The 18,314-nt window shown below is 48.6% G+C and overlaps 1 protein-coding gene across 2 annotated transcripts in view; it reads left to right on the top strand.

Annotated features, from left to right (window-relative positions):
- Positions 1-17,083, top strand: part of SLC2A8 (solute carrier family 2 member 8) — a 29,977-nt gene extending 12,894 nt beyond the window's left edge. The window contains exons 2-10 of one of the 2 annotated variants that reach the window (XM_073640851.1): positions 11,878-12,040; positions 12,122-12,328; positions 12,521-12,620; positions 12,691-12,902; positions 15,011-15,160; positions 15,228-15,336; positions 15,657-15,821; positions 16,302-16,447; positions 16,517-17,083. In XM_073640851.1, coding sequence (XP_073496952.1) covers positions 11,878-12,040; positions 12,122-12,328; positions 12,521-12,620; positions 12,691-12,902; positions 15,011-15,160; positions 15,228-15,336; positions 15,657-15,821; positions 16,302-16,447; positions 16,517-16,690 — 1,426 coding nt within the window. In that variant the 3' untranslated portion in view covers positions 16,691-17,083. The remainder of the gene's footprint in view (positions 1-11,877; positions 12,041-12,121; positions 12,329-12,520; positions 12,621-12,690; positions 12,903-15,010; positions 15,161-15,227; positions 15,337-15,656; positions 15,822-16,301; positions 16,448-16,516) is intronic. The other variant, XM_073640852.1, reaches the window with a different exon arrangement.
- The last annotated feature ends 1,231 nt before the right edge of the window (positions 17,084-18,314 follow it).

The following is an 18,314-nucleotide window of genomic DNA, read 5'->3' as shown; positions in this document are numbered from 1 at the left end:
GAGGAATATGGGACACCTCCTAACAGAAATAGTAGCAGAAAGACGAACAAACAAAATAGATAGAACATAGAGGTCCGTAGACCAAGCAAACTAACAGAGTTAGATACAGAGCACAGGCTAGCTAGAAAGTAGATATACAATGAAGTCCAGCAAAGCCAGAAGGGCGGAGCAGGATTAAATAGGCCAACAAGGTCATGTGACCAGCAAAGGAAAAAAAACCTAACAGCAAGGTTCTAACAGTACCCCCCCTTCTAAGAGGATCCTCCGGATCCCCTAGGACCAGGCTTATCAGGAAATCTCCTGTGAAACGCTCTGATAAGTCTGGACGCGGAAACATCATCTGACCTCACCCAAGAGTTATCCTCGGGTCCGAAACCTTTCCAGGCCACAAGATACTGCAAACTACCTCTATACCGTCTAGAGTCAAGGATGCGAGAAATTTCATATTCCCCGTCCTCCACCACCGGAGGAACAGAGGCAGAGGCGTCACCATCCGACACAACAGCTTTTTTTAACAGGGAGACATGAAAGACCGGATTAATTCTCCAGGAGGTAGGAACCTCCAACCTAACAGCAGATTGGTTGACAACCTGAAGCACCTTAAAGGGCCCTACAAACTTGGGACCCAATTTCTTAGAAGGAATCCTCAACCGCAGATTCCTAGAGGACAACCAAACCATGTCACCAACAGCGAACAAAACCTCCTGTCGTTTCCTATCAAAGTAGTCTTTAGATTTTCTGTTGGCCTCCTGAAGATTACCACGCACATCCGTCCAAACTCTTTCCAAATCACCGGAAAAATTCTCCTCCTCAGGCACGGCAGATCCCAACTTGGAGAACGACCCAAACGACGGATGTCTCCCAGAACAACAAAAAAAAGGCGAACAACCAGCAGAAGAAGATGTATGATTGTTCAGAGCAAATTCGGCAAGTGGCAGAAACTCAGACCACCCCTCTTGATTGTCTGCCACAAAACAACGCAAGAACTGCTCAACATCCTGGTTTTTCCTTTCTGTCTGGCCATTAGATTCAGGATGATATCCGGACGAAAACGACAAATGAATTCCCAACCTGTCACAAAAGGCACGCCAAAAACGAGCCACGAACTGAGGACCCCTATCAGAAACAATGTCAGTAGGAACGCCATGAAGTCTGACAATTTCCTTGACAAAGGCCTTAGCGAGAGTTTTAGCGCAGGGCAGTTTGACGAAGGGAACCAAGTGACACATCTTGCTAAAACGGTCCACGACCACCCAGATGACAGTAAAACCCTCAGAGGGGGGAAGGTCAGTTATAAAGTCCATAGCCAAATGTGTCCAAGGAGCACTGGGGACCTCCAAAGGACAAAGCAACCCCGCAGCAGGAGTATGTGAGGACTTAGATCTAGCACATATAGTACATTGGCGCACCCACTTAATGACTTCCTTCTGCCATCCAGGCCACCAAAAACTGCGACCCACCAGTCTCTTGGTCTCAGAGATTCCGGGATGACCTGCCAACCGAGATTCGTGACACTCAACAAACAAATCTCTCCTAAAGGTCCCAGGCACAAACAACCTCCCATGAGGAGTGTTAGATGGGGCATTCTCCTGAGCTTTAAGAATCTCATCTTCCAAAACGGAGTCTAAAGCAGCTATCACAACACCTTCTTGTAAAATGTTTTCCTCTTTCTCAGCACCGACTATGGGAGAAAAACTGCGAGACAAGGCATCCGCCTTAACATTCTTAGTACCAGGGATGTAAGTAACGGAGAAATTAAACCGCGAGAAAAACAGTGCCCACCTAGCCTGACGGGCATTCAGGCGCTTGGCAGCGTCAAGATATATCAGATTTTTATGATCCGTAAGAACCTGAACGGGAAATTCCGCACCTTCCAAGAAGTGGCGCCAGTGTTCAAATGCGAGTTTAATAGCCAATAATTCCCGATTACCAATATCGTAATTCAATTCAGTCTCCGAAAATTTTTTTGAAAAAAATGCACAGGGATGTAATCCATCCCCGTTATCCTGAGACAATACTGCGCCAACCCCCACAGAGGAAGCATCAACCTCAACCAAAAACGGCCTAGTAACATCAGGCTGCATAAGGATGGGAGCAGAGGTGAACCTCTCCTTGAGATACACAAAAGCTTCAATGGCCTCAGAAGACCACTGAACCGCATCAGCACCTTTCCTGGTGAGATCAGTCAGAGGTTTGACAATACTAGAAAAATTTTTTATGAATTTTCTATAGTAATTGGCGAAACCCAAAAACCTCTGTATCGATTTCAAACCAATAGGCCTAGGCCATTCCTGCACAGCCTGAACCTTAACCGGATCCATCTCAAAACCTTTGCTGGAGATAATGTAGCCCAAAAAACTAATTCTCTGTACAGCGAACTCACATTTCTCCAGCTTAGCAAAAAGCGAATTGTCCATTAATAACTGTAATACCTCACGCACGCTCCGCCAATGAGACTCCAGATCTGGCGAATAAATCAAAATGTCATCCAAATACACAACCACATTTTTACCGATCAAAGGTCTAAGGATGTCATTAATCAGATTCTGAAAAAATGCAGGAGCATTAGTAAGACCAAAAGGCATAACCAGATTCTCAAAATGACCCACAGGAGTGTTAAAAGCAGTCTTCCATTCATCACCCTCCTTCATGCGCAACAGATTGTATGCCCCCTTAAGGTCAATTTTAGAGAACCACTTGGCCCCCAATAACTGGTTAAACAGATCAGGAATCAATGGCAGTGGGTAAGGATTGCGTACCGTAATTTTGTTAATCTCACGAAAATCTAGACAAGGACGTAAACCGCCGTCCTTTTTTTTTACAAAAAAAAATCCAACCGCCACAGGAGACTTAGAGGGCCTAATGTGACCGGCGGCCAAACTTGTCTGTATGTATTCCTCCAAAGCCTTCCTCTCAGGAATAGTAAGGTTAAATAAACGACTTTTAGGAAGAGTCGCTCCAGGGACAAATTCAATAGAACAATCATAGTCTCTATGGGGAGGCAAAACCTGCGATTCTTTCTCAGAAAAAACTCTCCAAAAATCCTGAATAGGAACAGGCAATTCTCCCCTATCCAAAGCTGCAATACGCCCGTTACAACACTTGTCATAACATTTATGGCTCCAGGATTTAATTTCACTGGTAGACCAATCCAGTACAGGATTGTGACATTTTAACCAGGGCAAACCCAATATTACTGGAGAAGGCAAGTTATTCAACACTACCAAATCCAATTTCTCATGGTGAACACCATTAATAGTGAGAGGAAATTCACTGACCTTGAGAGTAATATTCTTCAAAGGGGAGCCATCCACAGAAACCACAGCAATGGGGGATGATAAAGGTTCAGGTTTTAAATTGAGTTTTTCCACGAATCCCCCATCAATAACATTCAGTGTAGACCCGCAATCAACAAACACCCGAAATTCCATTAATTTTTCCTGAGCAATCGTGGAAGCAGCTAAAAATATACCCTTGGAATTTAAACAGGCAATACGGGCGTGACTGACCATTTTTTTTTCTTTCTTCATACGAAGCTCACAGCCTTTAATCAAATGACCAGATTTCCCGCAATAGAAACACAAGCCTTCTGAAAAACGACGGTGTTTTTCTTGAGAGCGAGGTGCCACCGATCCAATCTCCATCGGTTCACCACTGTTAGTACACACATTATCATAACCAGAAACTGACATAGCAGAGGATTTGCTCTCATTAACCCTAGCACGCAGTCTTCTATCCACCCGTATAGCTAATTGCATAGCCTGTTGCAAATCCTCAGGTGTAGGATAAGCAATTAGCAGGTCTTTAACCTTTTCACTGAGCCCAGCAAGAAATAGACTTTTCAGAGCAGAATCGTTCCACCCTGTTTGAGTGGACCAACGACGAAAATGTGTACAATATTTTTCCATATTACCTGATCCTTGTTTTAAACGTCTCAATTCAGTCTCAGCTGATGCCACACGGTCAGGATCATCATATAATAGTCCTAAAGCAGAAAAAAAACTATCCACTGATCTGAAGCATGCATCACTAGGTTGCAAAGAAAAGGCCCACTCCTGAGGCTCTTTGCGCAAAAGTGACATTATGAACCCTACGCGCTGGGATTCATCCCCAGAGGACTTGGGTCTCAAACGAAAATACAATAAGCAAGCATTTTTAAATGAAAAAAATTCTCGATGTTCACCAAAAAATAAATCCGGCAAACATACCTTAGGCTCCAAGAAATATGCTCCAGGACAGTTACTCACGTGCTGACGGAGCTCGGCCACTTCCAGAGAGAGTCCCTGCAGGTGTTTAGCCAAATCCTGAACCGACACCATGATGGAACAAAAAAAAATCTTTCCTTAGAGAATTTACAGGCTGGACTTACTGTTATGTTCTGCTACCAAAGCTAAGGAAAGAGAGGAGATCTGTCCCTACTATAAGACTCAGCTGAATCCCTACGATGTAACAGGGAACCTGATCCTGCGATCAGACCTGCTAAAGTCCTAATCTAGTCTGTACGGAGACCTATAGATTTGGGGAGGGAATCCCTACAAGTACTAAGGACTGGGAGGAATATGGGACACCTCCTAACAGAAATAGTAGCAGAAAGACGAACAAACAAAATAGATAGAACATAGAGGTCCGTAGACCAAGCAAACTAACAGAGTTAGATACAGAGCACAGGCTAGCTAGAAAGTAGATATACAATGAAGTCCAGCAAAGCCAGAAGGGCGGAGCAGGATTAAATAGGCCAACAAGGTCATGTGACCAGCAAAGGAAAAAAAACCTAACAGCAAGGTTCTAACACCGCCACCATCAGACCCAGAAGGCGCATACACCTCCGAAGAGACATCGTCATCGCCGACCTCATAGCCTGGACATGGTGATGAAGGTTCGCTCGTTTGTCCGGAGGCAGGGACACCACTGCCCGTACCGTGTCGAAATGCATCCCCAAGAACAGGATTGACTGTGACGGCTCCAATGACGACTTCTTCCAATTGACCAGCCACCCGAAGTCCTCCAGGTGCTGAAGGGAGAGATCGCGAGCTGTCACAGCCTCCTCCGCTGTGGGTGACACAATTAACAGGTCGTCCAGGTAGGGGAGAATCGTAACTCCTTGCTTTCGAAGGAGCGCCATGAGCGGCGCCAGAATCTTTGTAAAAACCCTGGGCGCCGAGGCCAACCCGAATGGTAGGGCCACAAACTGGTAATGGGCCTGACCTATGGCGAACCGCAGGAAGCGCTGGTGAGCCCTGCCAATAGGGACATGCAAATAGGCGTCGCGGATGTCGATCTACACCAAAAAATCGTGCTGCGACAGGGCCGCCACGACGGCGCGAAGAGACTCCATACGGAATTTCCGGGTCCGGACATGCAAATTCAATTCTTTGAGGTCCAGAATGGGGCGAAACTTGTCCTTCTTTTTGGGAACCACAAAAAGGTTGGAATAAAACCCCCTTCCCTGGTCCTCTGGCGGAACCGGAATCACCACACCCTGCTTCAGAAGAGAGTCGACCTCCCGCAGCAGTGCGGCAGCTAGCCTGGGCTCGGACGGGATGCGCGACTGACGAAACCTGTCCGGGGGTCGAGAATGAAACTCTATGAAATAACCTTCCGACATAACCCGCGTCACCCAGGCGTCCGATACGTGTGACGCCCAAATCGACCCGAATTCTAGCAGACGACCTCCCACCCGAGAGCCCTCGAGAGGGTTCCTGGCGTCAGTCCGCCTTAGCGGGCTTTTTGTCAACCTCCCGCTTGTCCTGACGGAAATGTTGTTTCCAAGGAGTACGGGATTTCTGGGAGGTCTTTTTTCCGGAAGACGAGGGACGATCCGATCTCCAAGAAGGCTGACCGAACCGACCCCTGGGCCTAAAGGACCGACGACCACTACCGGCACTTGACTTGCCGGACGTAGAAACCGCTGCCTTTCGCTGCGGCAAAGCCGTATCTTTGGCCTTGGCCTTAGCAATCAGCTCCGTGAGGTCTGAACCAAACAGCTGACCGCCCTTGTACGCCAGACTCAGCAAACCTTGTTTGGATACTGCGTCTCCGGTCCACTGTTTAAGCCACAGTGCTCTCCTGACTGTGACGGCCGAGGATTGAGCCCTGGACATCACCGAAGTAGTATCCAGCACTGCGTCCCTGCCATATCGGGCCGCCTCTTCCAAGAGCTGGAAGAGCCTTTCCACTTCAGACAGCGGAGTTCCATCTTGCCATGCCGTCCGCAGCTGATCCAACCACCGAAGCGAAGCCTCACCAGCCCACATGGCCCCCAAGGCCGCTCGGAATCCGTGACCCGCGGCCTCGTAGATGGACTTTGCCGCTAACTCCGTCTTCTGTCCAGCGGGTCCTGAAGACTCGCCTTCCCTTTAACAGGAAGCTAAGAGGATTTGCTCAGCTGAGACAATGGCACATCCACTTCAGGAGAGGGGACCCAATTAGTGATCGTTTCCGTGGAACAGGGATACAGGGCATCAAAAAACCGCAACCCTTGGAAACCTTTATCCGGACACAGGCGTTCTTTTTCCACCGCCTTGGTAAGTTCCTCGTGCATCGGCAGCGTCGAGCGAGCCCGACACGACTCCTGATACAGCCGGGCCGATTTGCCAGGGCGCCCTGTCACCTCTTCAGACAGTTGTAACGCTTCCCGCATAGCTTCAACAAAAGCGTCCACGCGGCCCGAAAGCGAAGCAGAGCGACCCCGCCGATTCTCTTCATCAGAATCGGAGATCCCACCAGAAGAGTCTGTCGGCGATTCTGAAGCCTCCGACGCACTGCACGGAGGAGACGGCGCCGCCACAAGCCTGTGACGCTTCTTGTTTCTAGACGTCGGTTGGGACTTAGCAGAGACCCAATGACCCAGGAGGTCAGACAGACTGTCAATGGAGCGAGTGAGCGCCTCCACCTTAACATCACTGAGACCCCCAACTAGCGTCGAACCTGACACCGTTGAAGACCCCGGCGTATCAGATACGCGTGACCGATCCTGAAGCGGTCCGGGAGAGAGGTCCGCGCCCCCTGGTCCCTGATCCGACATGCCCCCACACAGTTGCGAGCGTCGCGGATAAGGCGGTAATAACCTTACAATGGGTACAGTAACCAAGGATGTGTGAATTCCACTACCACAGCCTGTTCTTGCACAAAAAGTCACCCGGCACTGAAGGGTTAAAGCTCCTCCTTAGAAGGCGAAAAGCTACCCCAGCGACCTGCAGAGCAAAAGTTAACCTAACAGACTAGAGAGAAGCACCCTCTGATCCCAGAAGTGTGCACCTCCAGAGAGGGTTAACAGCCTGATGGGCCAGACCCCGTTCAGAAGGGGTTAATGCTACTGATCCGCACTACCCTTTTTGTGAGGTGTGCGTCAGAGCCATCTCAGCAGGGAAGTAGCAGCGCCGTATACAGCACACCCTGTCAGCCTAGGACATAAGGAAAGTGCTCTGCGCTGTAATACCCAAGAAGGAACTTTCTGCCTAAAAGGCAGGAGAGACTCACCAGCTGGCGTAGAGACTGCTCTTCTCGGTGTGCTGAGAGCGGGGAGCAGGGAGTAGGAGACGCTACACGAGGATGGACGCTAGCCGGAAGAAGAAGGGGCTGGGACATCTCCAGTGCGTGCTTTCCAGGCACTTCCTGTCACGAGCTAAGAAGACCGACAGTAGAGACGCTAAGCCACGCCCCCCGCTGAGCTACGAACGGAGCGCGCGAATCCTCCGTCCCTCCTCCCCTGCCAGCCGAGGATCAAATGCTGCATGCAGAGGAGAAATCCCTGCAAGCCAGAAAAAAACAGCAGTCCCCACAAAACACATATATAGTGACAGCAGCTGCCGCAGCAGCCGCTGGGGGCACTCAATAAGAGCACTTACCCAGCTGAGCGCCACAGGGACCCCCAGGGATGTGTGGCTCCGTGGCCCTTGCTCACCCCCACGGCGGAGCGCGCAGGGACCCCACACGAGCGGTGTGCGTCTCCGCCAGGGAGCGCCCTGTATCCCCCGGGGCCAGCAGGGTTCTGCGGGGACCTCCTTAGGGGGTACGCAGATCTGCCAGGGGAGGGTCAGGGGTCCCAGCAGCGCTGAGACCTCTAGACCACGGGGGGTCCAGGTCTCCGGAATAAAAATAAGAAAATCTTCTGAGGAGCTGCGAAGGCAGCGACTATCCTCTGCGACCTCAAATTTCAGACTGAGGAACATGGGAGTAGGAGGAGCCTAAGCTGGAGGGGCCGGTCGTCACTTTTTATAAATCTGAGGTGAACTATCCTGTGGGGCTCCGCCTACCCACTAGTAATGGATCTGTGTCTCCCTTCCTTCCCTTCTGCTGCTGAAAACGAAAGTGTTCATGTTCAACAGACCCCCCCACCTGGGGAAAGCCCTCATTGGGAAGGCTTTCTGTTACCTCTTTCTCCCGGCCTGGGAAAGAATATCCAATAGCTCTTAGATCATAAAATCAGGTCTAAAATTTAAATTCCACTCAATTCCCCAACCAAATTTCGTAGTGACACTCCAGAGATCCTCAAACGAAGAGCAACTAGCCTTAGAGCAGGAGGTTCTAGGCCTGATAGGAAAAGCAGTCCTTCAAGAGGTCCCTTCCCAGGAAAAAGGCGAAGAATTCTACTCCCCTCTGTTTCTGAGGAAAAAACGGATGGGACTTTCAGGACAATCATAAACCTAAGGAAGCTGAACTAGTTATTGAAGGTCCAGACCTTCAAAATGGAAATAATAAAAACATCTGTAAAAATGCTGCTTCCGGACTGTTCTGGACCTAAATGACGCTTACTATCACGTCCCCATCCACAAAGATTATCAGAAATTCCTCAGGGTAGCAATCCCGATAAGAGGTGTAGTCAAGCACTTTTAGTACACGGCTCTCCCATTCGGTCTAGCCATAGCTCCACAGGTGTTCACCAAGATAGTTGCAGAGGTAATGGCACACTTGAGGGAACAAGATATCCTAATTGTCCCGTACCTAAACAATTTTCTGATAATGGGCAATTCTTTCCGACATTGCAAGAACCAACTACGGAAGGTCATGGAATCCTTGACAAACTTAGGCTGGCTTTTGAATCTAAAGAAATTCAAAACCGAGCCGCATCAAGTATAGGAATATCTGGGTATCATATTAGATTCAAAAAATCAGGAGTGCTGCCTCCCAGCAGAGAAAATTCAGAAGATCCTAGCTCAGATATCTCTGATAAGGGACCATCCCTCTACGACTCTGCAGAAAGCCATGTTCCGCCTAGGTTCCATAACTGCCTGTATCCCGGCCGTTCAATGGGCTCAGATGCACACCAGGGATTTGCAGTGGGAAATCTTAGGAGCCAAAATTCCTTTAAAGGGGCATTTAGAAGTTCAGCTAACCTTGTCATCAAAAACTGCGCTTTCTCTAGGATGGTGGATGAGGATAGACAAATTAACCCTGGGTATTCCAGGAGTGATTTCAGTCTCTCACACTGATTTCAGTCACAGACGCAAGCCCCAGGTGTTGGGGGGCTCACTTGAACGACCAGATAGCTCAGGGGGTCTGGACAGAGGACCTAAGATTAGTATCCTCAAACATGAAGGAACTACTAGCAGTAAAACTTGCCGTTTTAGAATTCTTAAACACTCTTCAGGGACACCACGTATGAGTATTCTCAGACATCCGGGTAGTAGTAACATACTTGAATCATCAGTGAGGAGCTCGGTCCCATCCTCTGATGGAGGTATCAGAGTCCATTTTTCAGTTAGCCAAGACCAATTTAGGGTCTCTATCTGCACTCCACAAAAGAGGGACAGAAAATCGCAGAGCAGACTTCCTGAGTCAGACCCAGCTGAGGCAGGGCGAGTGGGAACTGAAACAGTCAGTATTCAATCAGATAGGACGACCCCACATTTCTGCTATCATAGATCTTTTTGCCAACAGTCGGAACAGGAAAGTAGACGCATTTTGCTCAATAGACCCCAAAGAGAACCCCATAGTGTTAGATGCCTTCATGATTCCATGAAACCATCATCTAGCCTATGCTTTTCCTCCGATTGCCCTGATTCCGGCAGTTCTGAGGAAGATCCGAGAAGACAGGGCAAAAGTAATCTTAACAGCCCCCTTCTGGCCGAAGAGAACGTGGTTTTCTTGGCTGAAGAGGATGTCCATCTCCGACTCCTGGGTAGTCCCAGAAGTTCCTGATCTTGTTTTCCAGGTGCCAGTTCTTCATCCTCAGGTAACAAGCTTACACATGACAGCCTGGAATTTGAGAGGGCTCTCCTGAGGGATAAAGGGTTTTTCCCAAACTTAATCTATAATCTTTACTACAAAGTAGGAAACCTGTAACCACCAAACTTTATGGGAAAACTTGGAGAAAGTTCCTTTCATCTTCAGGTTCCAGGTTAGAAGGGGGGGGGGGGGGGGTTCCACTGACAGCCATTTTAGAATTTCTGCAGAGGTGGTTGGAACATGGCCTAGCTACAAGCACCTTGAAGGTTCAAGTCGCAGCATTAGGGGCTCTATACAATTGCGACCTGGCCAGGAATTGGTGGATGTCTAGATTCATGAAGGCGTCGACTAGATCTAGGCCCATCCCTATTCGGAACCCACCTCCTTGGGATTTAAACTTAGTCCTTACAGCTTTAACCAAACCTCCTTTCGAACCTTTGGCAGATACATCTCTTAAAATCCTATCCCTTAAGACATCACTTTTAGTGGCTCTCACATCAGCGCGGAGAGTCAGTGACATCCAGGCATTATCTGCAGGGCCTCCCTTTACACAAGTTTTGAAGGATAGAATCATTCTCAAAACCGACCCAGCCTACCTGTCAAAAGTGGTGTCATGGTTCCATAAATCTCAGGAGATCACCCTTCCTTCTTTTTGCCCAAACCCAAGAACAAGGGAGAAAGGGATCTACATATATTAGATGTCAGAAGGTGCCTAATGCAGTACCTAGCAGCCACACAAGAGTGTAGGAAGGATATGGCTCTTTGTGTGCTTCCAGGGACCTCGGAGGGGGCAAAAAGCTTCCAAGGGTACATTGGCGAGATGGATAAGGGACGCCATTACTCTGGCATACTCTTCAAGTGGGGAAGCCGCCCCGGAAAGACTGAAAGCTCACTCGACAAGGGCAGTGGCAGTCTCCTGGGCGGAAAGAGCTGGGGCTTCAATAGAACAGATATGTAGAGCTGCTATATGGTCTTCTCCCTCTACATTCTTCAATCACTATCGGCTGGACCTAGCCTCTTCTTCAGACTTTACTTTTGATTGAAGGGTTCTAGAAGTGGTGGTCCCTCCCTAATGATAAATTTCTCTGCAACGCTCTCCATGGTGCCATCATGCGGGAAGGAGAAAGACGTAGTTACTTACTGGTAACGGGATTTCTCAGAGCCCATAACGGCATCCGAACATTCCCTCTCTTCACACGTGGGTGTGCACACTTACTTTTGTTATTTATATGTAGTCACGTGTTGTTCCTGATAAGCATCATAATAATATTGTATGTTTTGTTAATAACCTGAAGGTCCTCTCGTGCACTGTAAACAACTGATGCGGGAGAGAGGTGCCGCCCTTTTTATCTGTAGGTTTCCTGTCCTTCAAGGGCGGATCCCCTCTCTCCGTGGTACCGTCATGGGCTCTGAGAAATCCCGTTATCGGTAAGTAACTACGTCTTTGGAAAATATTTAGAAAACCAAGCCTCATTTCCTTTACATACACTTCACAAATACTTGCTACTTTGAGTTGGTATCACATAAAATGTATTTTATAAGTTTGTCGGTGTAACGTGAAAAAATGTGAAAAAGCTCATGGGGCATGAAGACTTTTTCAAGGCTCTATATAATGGAGAATATCTAGTAATCCGGCACATTATAGGCCCATTGTCGGGGCGGTTGACTTTCTCTGATGTCACATGACCTGGCGTTCTTCCCTTCATGCAGTCGTGTCCAGAACAGGAATCTATACTTGGCCACGTTTGGAGCGGTGTTGGGGCCCCTGAGCTTCGGCTTTGTCTTGGGGTTCAGCTCTCCAGCCATCTCAGATCTGAAGAATACGGAGGACCCGCGACTGGTGCTGGATAAGGAGGCGGCTTCGTGGTTTGGGGTGAGTCTCCTCCCCCAATGTGGTGGAAAGATGCAGGAAGTTAGCTCCTCCTCCATCTGATGTCTCTCTGTTCCTCCACAGTCTATAGTGACCATCGGAGCAGCAGCCGGCGGGATTCTTGGTGGATGGATGGTGGACAGTATGGGCCGGAAGCTCAGCCTCATGCTATGCGCTCTTCCATTTGTCCTGGGCTTCACCCTGATCATATCGGCACAGAACGTGTGGATGCTCCTGGGCGGCCGAGTGCTATCTGGACTGGCCAGTGGAGTTACCTCCCTAGTGGTCCCGGTGAGACCCCTGCCTCATCTGTGCACTGTTTGTGGTCACCACACATTTTGCATCAATGTGGTGGTCTCCTGACCCCGCACCCCCTGTGCTGTGCACACTCGCACTGTATCGCTGGTGGTCTACTCTGCTTTTATGGGGGTCCACTGCTGTCTGTGTGTGGACCCGTGTCTCACTTTCCATGTGAACTTGTAGGTGTATATCTCGGAGACGTCCCACTCCAGGGTCCGAGGCGCATTAGGGTCCTGCGTCCAGCTGATGGTGGTCACTGGGATTGTGGGAGCGTATATTGCAGGTAATGTCTGGTGGGGAAGGGGTGTACAGCATTGTCATACCTAATGACTGGTTGACTTGTCCCTGTGCAGGAATGATGGTGAGCTGGCGTTGGCTGGCTGTGGTCTGCTCCATCCCCCCTGTTTTCATGCTGTTGGTTGTGTGTTTCATGCCCGAGACCCCCCGATATCTCATCAACCAGGAGAGAAGGGCAGAGGCCATGGCCGCTCTCTGCTTCCTGAGAGGACCCAACGTGGACCACGAGTGGGAGTATCGGCAGATAGTGGTCAGCGGAGGCCAGCAGGTGAGCAGAGGAGGGGATGTGTGCGAGGGGTCCAGCCATCATAGCGGTAACATACAGCATCTTCCCACACTGATTATAGTGCTCGAACGTTATATGACGGGCTGATATCAGTCACATATTTAGTAACGTCTGGAGGGTATGCAGTGGGTGAAATAAGTGTTAAACACGTCGCCAATTTTCTAAGTAAATATATTTCTAAAGGTGCTATTGACATGAAACTCTCACCAGATGTCGGTAACAACCCATCCAATCCACACAGGCAAATAACTCCCCACACGTGTCCATAAATTAGGTTATGTGTAATAATGAGAAATGACACAGAGAAAAACTATTGAACATGCTTACTGAAATGTATTTAATACTTTGTATAAAAGCCTTTGTTGTTGATGACAGCTTCAAGATGCCTCCTGTATGGAGAAACTAGTCGCAGGCATTGCTCAGGTGTGATTTGGACTCATTGTTCCACACAAACGCTTCAAATCCTGAAGGTCCCGTGGGCTCCTACTATGAACTCTGAGCTTTAGTTCCTTCCATAGATTTTCTATTGGATTCAGGTCAGGTGATCGGCTCGGCCATTCTAGCAGCTTTATCTTCTCTCTGAAACCAATTGAGAGTTTCCTTGGCAGTGTGTTTGGCATGGTCTTGCTGTAATGTTCACCCTCATTTCATCTTCATCATCCTGGTATATGGCAGCAGATTTTTATCAAGAATGTCTCAGTACATTTGTCCATTCATCCTTTAATCATATGAAGTTTGCCAGTGCCGTATGCTGAAAAACCGCCCCTCGCCATGATGTTCCCATCTCCAAACTTCACTGTTGGTATGGTGTTTTTGGGGTGATATGCGTTGCCTTTTGGCCTTCAAACATGGTGTGTATTATGGCATCCAAAGAGTTCAATTTTGGTCTCATCTGACCAGATTGTATTCTCCCATTATCTCACAGGCTTGTCTAAATGTTGTTGAGCAAACTTTAAACGCACTTTTGAACATGATTTTTGTTAAGCAATAGAGTCTTGTGTGGTGAGCGTGCATGCAGGCCATGGAGGCTGAGTGCATTGCTTATCGTTTTCTCTGAAACAATTGTACCTGCTGATTCCAGGTCTTTCTGTAGCTCTCCACAGGTGTTCCTTTGGCTCTAGGAAAACTTTTCTGATAATTCTTCTCACTCGTGTGTCTGATATCTTTCAGGGAGCACTTTGTTGTGGCCAGTTCACAGTGAAATCATGTTCTTTCCACTTGCGGATTATGGCCCCAACAGTAATCACTGGAACCTTCAGTAGTTTAGAAATTCTTCTGTAACCAATGCCATCAGTATGTTTTGCAACAATAAAGTTGCGAAGGTCTTGAGAAAGCTCACTGGTTTTCCCCTCAAAAGATGTTTCTTGTGTGGCACCTTGGTAATGAGACACCTTTTTATAGGCCATCAGTTGAACCAGCTGATATTATTTTTCACTAAGTGCCAGGATTGCTTTCTAATTACTGATAGATTTCAGTTGGTATCTTAACTTTCCATGGCTTTTTGCACCTCTCTTTCTTCATATGTTCAATACTTTTTCCCTAAATCATTTCTCATTATTACACAACTTAATTTGTGGACATCTATTTGATTTATTTGCCTGTGTGGATTGGATGGCTTGTTACCAACATGTGGTGAGAATTTCATGTCAACAGCACCTTCAGAAATATATTTACTTAGAAAATTGGTGACGTGTTCAATACTTATCTGTCCCTCTTATAACGCTCCGATACTGATACAGCGGGTGAAATATCAGTCACATATGATGTAATTTGGAGGTTATATCAGCAATGGAGCATAGTAAGTTGTATATTGTTGGGGGGTTCTGTACACTGGGGAGGGGCTGTATACTTTTGAGAGGTGTTTCGGGGGGGGCGCTGTACATTAGGTGGGCTGTATATTGTGTGGGGTTTTGGTGGGTATATATTATAGCGGGGAGCTGTATATTGTGGGGGTGTTGGATATAGGGGGTGTGCTGCAGATTAGTGGGACTGTATATTGGGGGGTCGCTGTACATTAGGGGGCTGTATACTGTTGGCTCTGTTGTATACAACGGGATGCGCTGATTGCACTGATTTTCTCCTCTTCTCAGGACCATCGTCTGTCGCTGGCAGATCTACGGGCGCCGTCTATTTACAAGCCGTTCATCCTAGGCGTCCTGCTCATGTTCTTCCAGCAGGCCACCGGTATCAACGCTGTCATGTTCTATGCAGATATGATCTTTGAAGAAGCCAATTTTCAGGTGAGTTGTGGTGGCGCTGGTGATCTTCACTCTGCCTCATGTTTATTCTGTCCACCATGTTTTACAGAATAGCAGTCTGGCCTCGGTGGTTGTGGGGCTGGTGCAGGTGGCATTCACAGCGATGGCTGCGCTCATTGTGGACCGGGCTGGGCGGAAAGTGCTGCTGCTTCTCTCAGGTACGGTCCGTGATGTCAGTACATGGGGTATCGCTCCACATGTTGTGGTCACAGATTGTGGGAGTCCTATGTCATGTTCCTCATTGCTTGGGCGCTGCTTGTCTCCGAATCTTGGTGCCTTTACGTGACAGCGAGTCCTCATTCGTGATGTCACCGTGGCAGGTGTCTGTATGGACAGGAGGAATCAGCGGTGCAGGAATAGGAAGAAGACAATAGATGAGTATCTTGTTCCCTCAGGATTTGGAAGGCTCATCCTGGTGATAATCGCCCCTCATTGATTGCCGCCTCATCCACTCACACATGCTCTTCTGTCTCTACAGGAGCCATCATGGCTGTTAGCACATCCTTGTTAGGGTTGTATTTTAGAATCAGTGTGACACACAGAAACAACTCGTCAGCCCTGATGAGCTCGGTAGACGTGGTGGACGGTCCTGCAGACCCACTGGCCTGGTTGGCTTTGCTCAGCATGGGTCTGTTCATCACTGGTAAGCTCCGGAGACGAGGGCCTCTGCAAGTGCTTACATATTCTTCAGTAAACCCCTTACCAATCCTACGATAAGGAAACATCCCACCACTTGACAGTGGGGGAGGTGGGCGGGAGAGCAGAGGTGGCGTGCTGGGATAGGTGGGGTGGGGGAGACGGCACAAGGTAATCGGCAGTGGGTGGAGGTGGTGCTGGCATTGGAGGTCGATGGAGGGGACACATTGTCACTGCCAGTGGGTGGAGGCGGCGCATTGTCATGGGCGATGGGTAAAGGCGGTACATTGTCTTCTCCGGTGTGTGGAGATGGTGCATGGTCATTGGCAGTGAGCGGAGGTAATGCACTGGCATTGGCGGTTGATGGAGACATTAGTCATCACGGTGGGCAGAGCTGGCATTTGTTGTCAATGGAGGTGGCGCATTGTCTTCGGCAGTGGGTGGAGACTATGCTGCCTCGGACCGTTGACTTTTCTCCTTCCCATAGGGTTTGCCGTGGGCTGGGGCCCCATTCCTTGGCTACTCATGTCTGAGATCTTCCCACTTCGTGCCCGTGGCGTGGCCAGTGGGGTGTGTGTTGTCACCAACTGGGGCTGCGCATTCCTGGTTACAAAAGTTTTTCATAATATGCTGGTAAGTTGTGGGTGGGGCGTTAGTCATGTGGGTGGGGCAGCGGCTGACATGTTACTTTGTGTTTGGCAGGATCTTCTCGGCCCGGACGGGACTTTCTGGTTGTTTGCTGCTTTCTGTGGACTCAATGTCCTGTTCACCGTCATCTGTGTACCTGAGACAAAAGGAAAAACGCTGGAGCAAATCGAATCTCATTTCCAGCAAAGTTTGGAGAGACAAAGACTAGATTCTGGCTCTGTCCAGTAGATGCCACATCCCACCCAGTGGTAACTGGAAATCATGGAGGGAGCGAGGACCTTCAGGAGGCAATGTTACTGACTTAATGGGGCCCTCTGGCCAACCTGATGCACTGCTATAAATTGTTACTTTAATCCCTGCAAGGGACGGTAGGGCTTCTTGTGGCCGCTCCCACTGGTTTTATTATCTAGTGCTGTTTATTCCTGTGGGGGGAGGGGGTGCACATGTAGCACACTGGGAATTGTCAGACTATGGTCACGTGATGGCTGCTGCGTGTGACCCCCCCCCCCCTCCACCAGTAGATGACACTCCAACTATACGGGACTTTATCTAGGATGAGACCTGGTGCCAATGTCCCGGATTCTCAGTACTGTGAAATACAATTGACCAGAACCTGTAAAACTCACAGAGCATTGTATGTGTGCAGTGTGCGGTCTCGCATCCTCACAGGTGGGCTCACAACAGTGGGAAGATCTGAGTGATGGATGAATACTACCACCGGCTGCTGACAATCAGTGGCCACTTATCCTTAAAGGTTACAAGGGATTACAAAAAACAGCACCACGCCTGTTTGAGATTCGTGGGGACTGCAATGCCAGACACGACCCTCGGGCAGACGTCGTCCCTTTTCTAGTCCGCTCAGTCAATTCTGGGCACCCCCCCCAATTGGTGCTGGATCAGCATCTGGCATCTTACACCACTTATTAGGCAGCTTGTGCCTCCTCCGTTATCACACACACTCCTGGCACCTGGGCCGGATTCATCATTTTGAGACATATTGAACTCCCTTTTGTCTTGTGTTCACAAACTATTTTTCTTTAAAATGGCGAACGCGGTTCATGAGTTGAGTGGGGGGACTTGAGTGTGATACACCAAAAAAAATATGCATTTGATGAATCTCTGACTTCTGGAGAAGCGAAATTATGGAAGAAAAATAAGAATAAGATTTAAAGAAAAAAAACAAAAAGTGGTGCGAAACATGTAGAGAATAAAACGCACCAGAAATCCGGCCCCAAGACATCTGCTGGCTGCTAGTGAATGGGAATCTGGATCCAGGGACGACAGAAGATCTGACCACTTTTTTCGGCCGTGTGAAGACAGTTTTATCCACTGGCTGTAAATGATTGAGGTTTCCATTCTACGACCGGGAGCAGAAATCTTGAAAATTTGCTGCTTTAATCTGCTGAGTTCTCCCGTCGGCCGGAGCTGAAAGCAGATGTGGCTGTTTGGAAATTGTAAGGAAGGTGCCGCCTCTTGGAATAGCAGGAAATGATTGGCACCGGCTCCTGTCTCTATTACTGGATATTTCTAAGACCACGTGGTCCCGAGTTTATAAAAGAAAGAGACGTGCACAGAAACATCTGCTCCTGCTGTTACCATCACACAGCTGAGAGCTTGTCGCAATGTAACAGTGTGGACAATGCACAGAATAAAATGCATATTCTGGAGCTGAAGGGATGGATTTGTTACAGTGTGTCAGTGCACATGTGGTGAGCCTTGCCTACAGCATGAGGTCTACACACTGACACATTGTAACAAATCCATCCAGTAACTCAGTCCCATCATCTCTGGGCTGTCCGCTACCTCGCATTCCCAACATCCACCCTGTTCGATTGTGAAAGAACCACACAAA

Source organism: Phyllobates terribilis, unplaced genomic scaffold (assembly GCF_046119375.1).
Source record: "Phyllobates terribilis strain yellow unplaced genomic scaffold, ASM4611937v1 Scaffold_7__3_contigs__length_470593459, whole genome shotgun sequence".
In the NCBI taxonomy this organism is placed as follows: domain Eukaryota; kingdom Metazoa; phylum Chordata; class Amphibia; order Anura; family Dendrobatidae; genus Phyllobates; species Phyllobates terribilis.
Note: the sequence above shows the minus strand (reverse complement) of the source record. Positions and strands in the feature narration are given on the sequence as shown.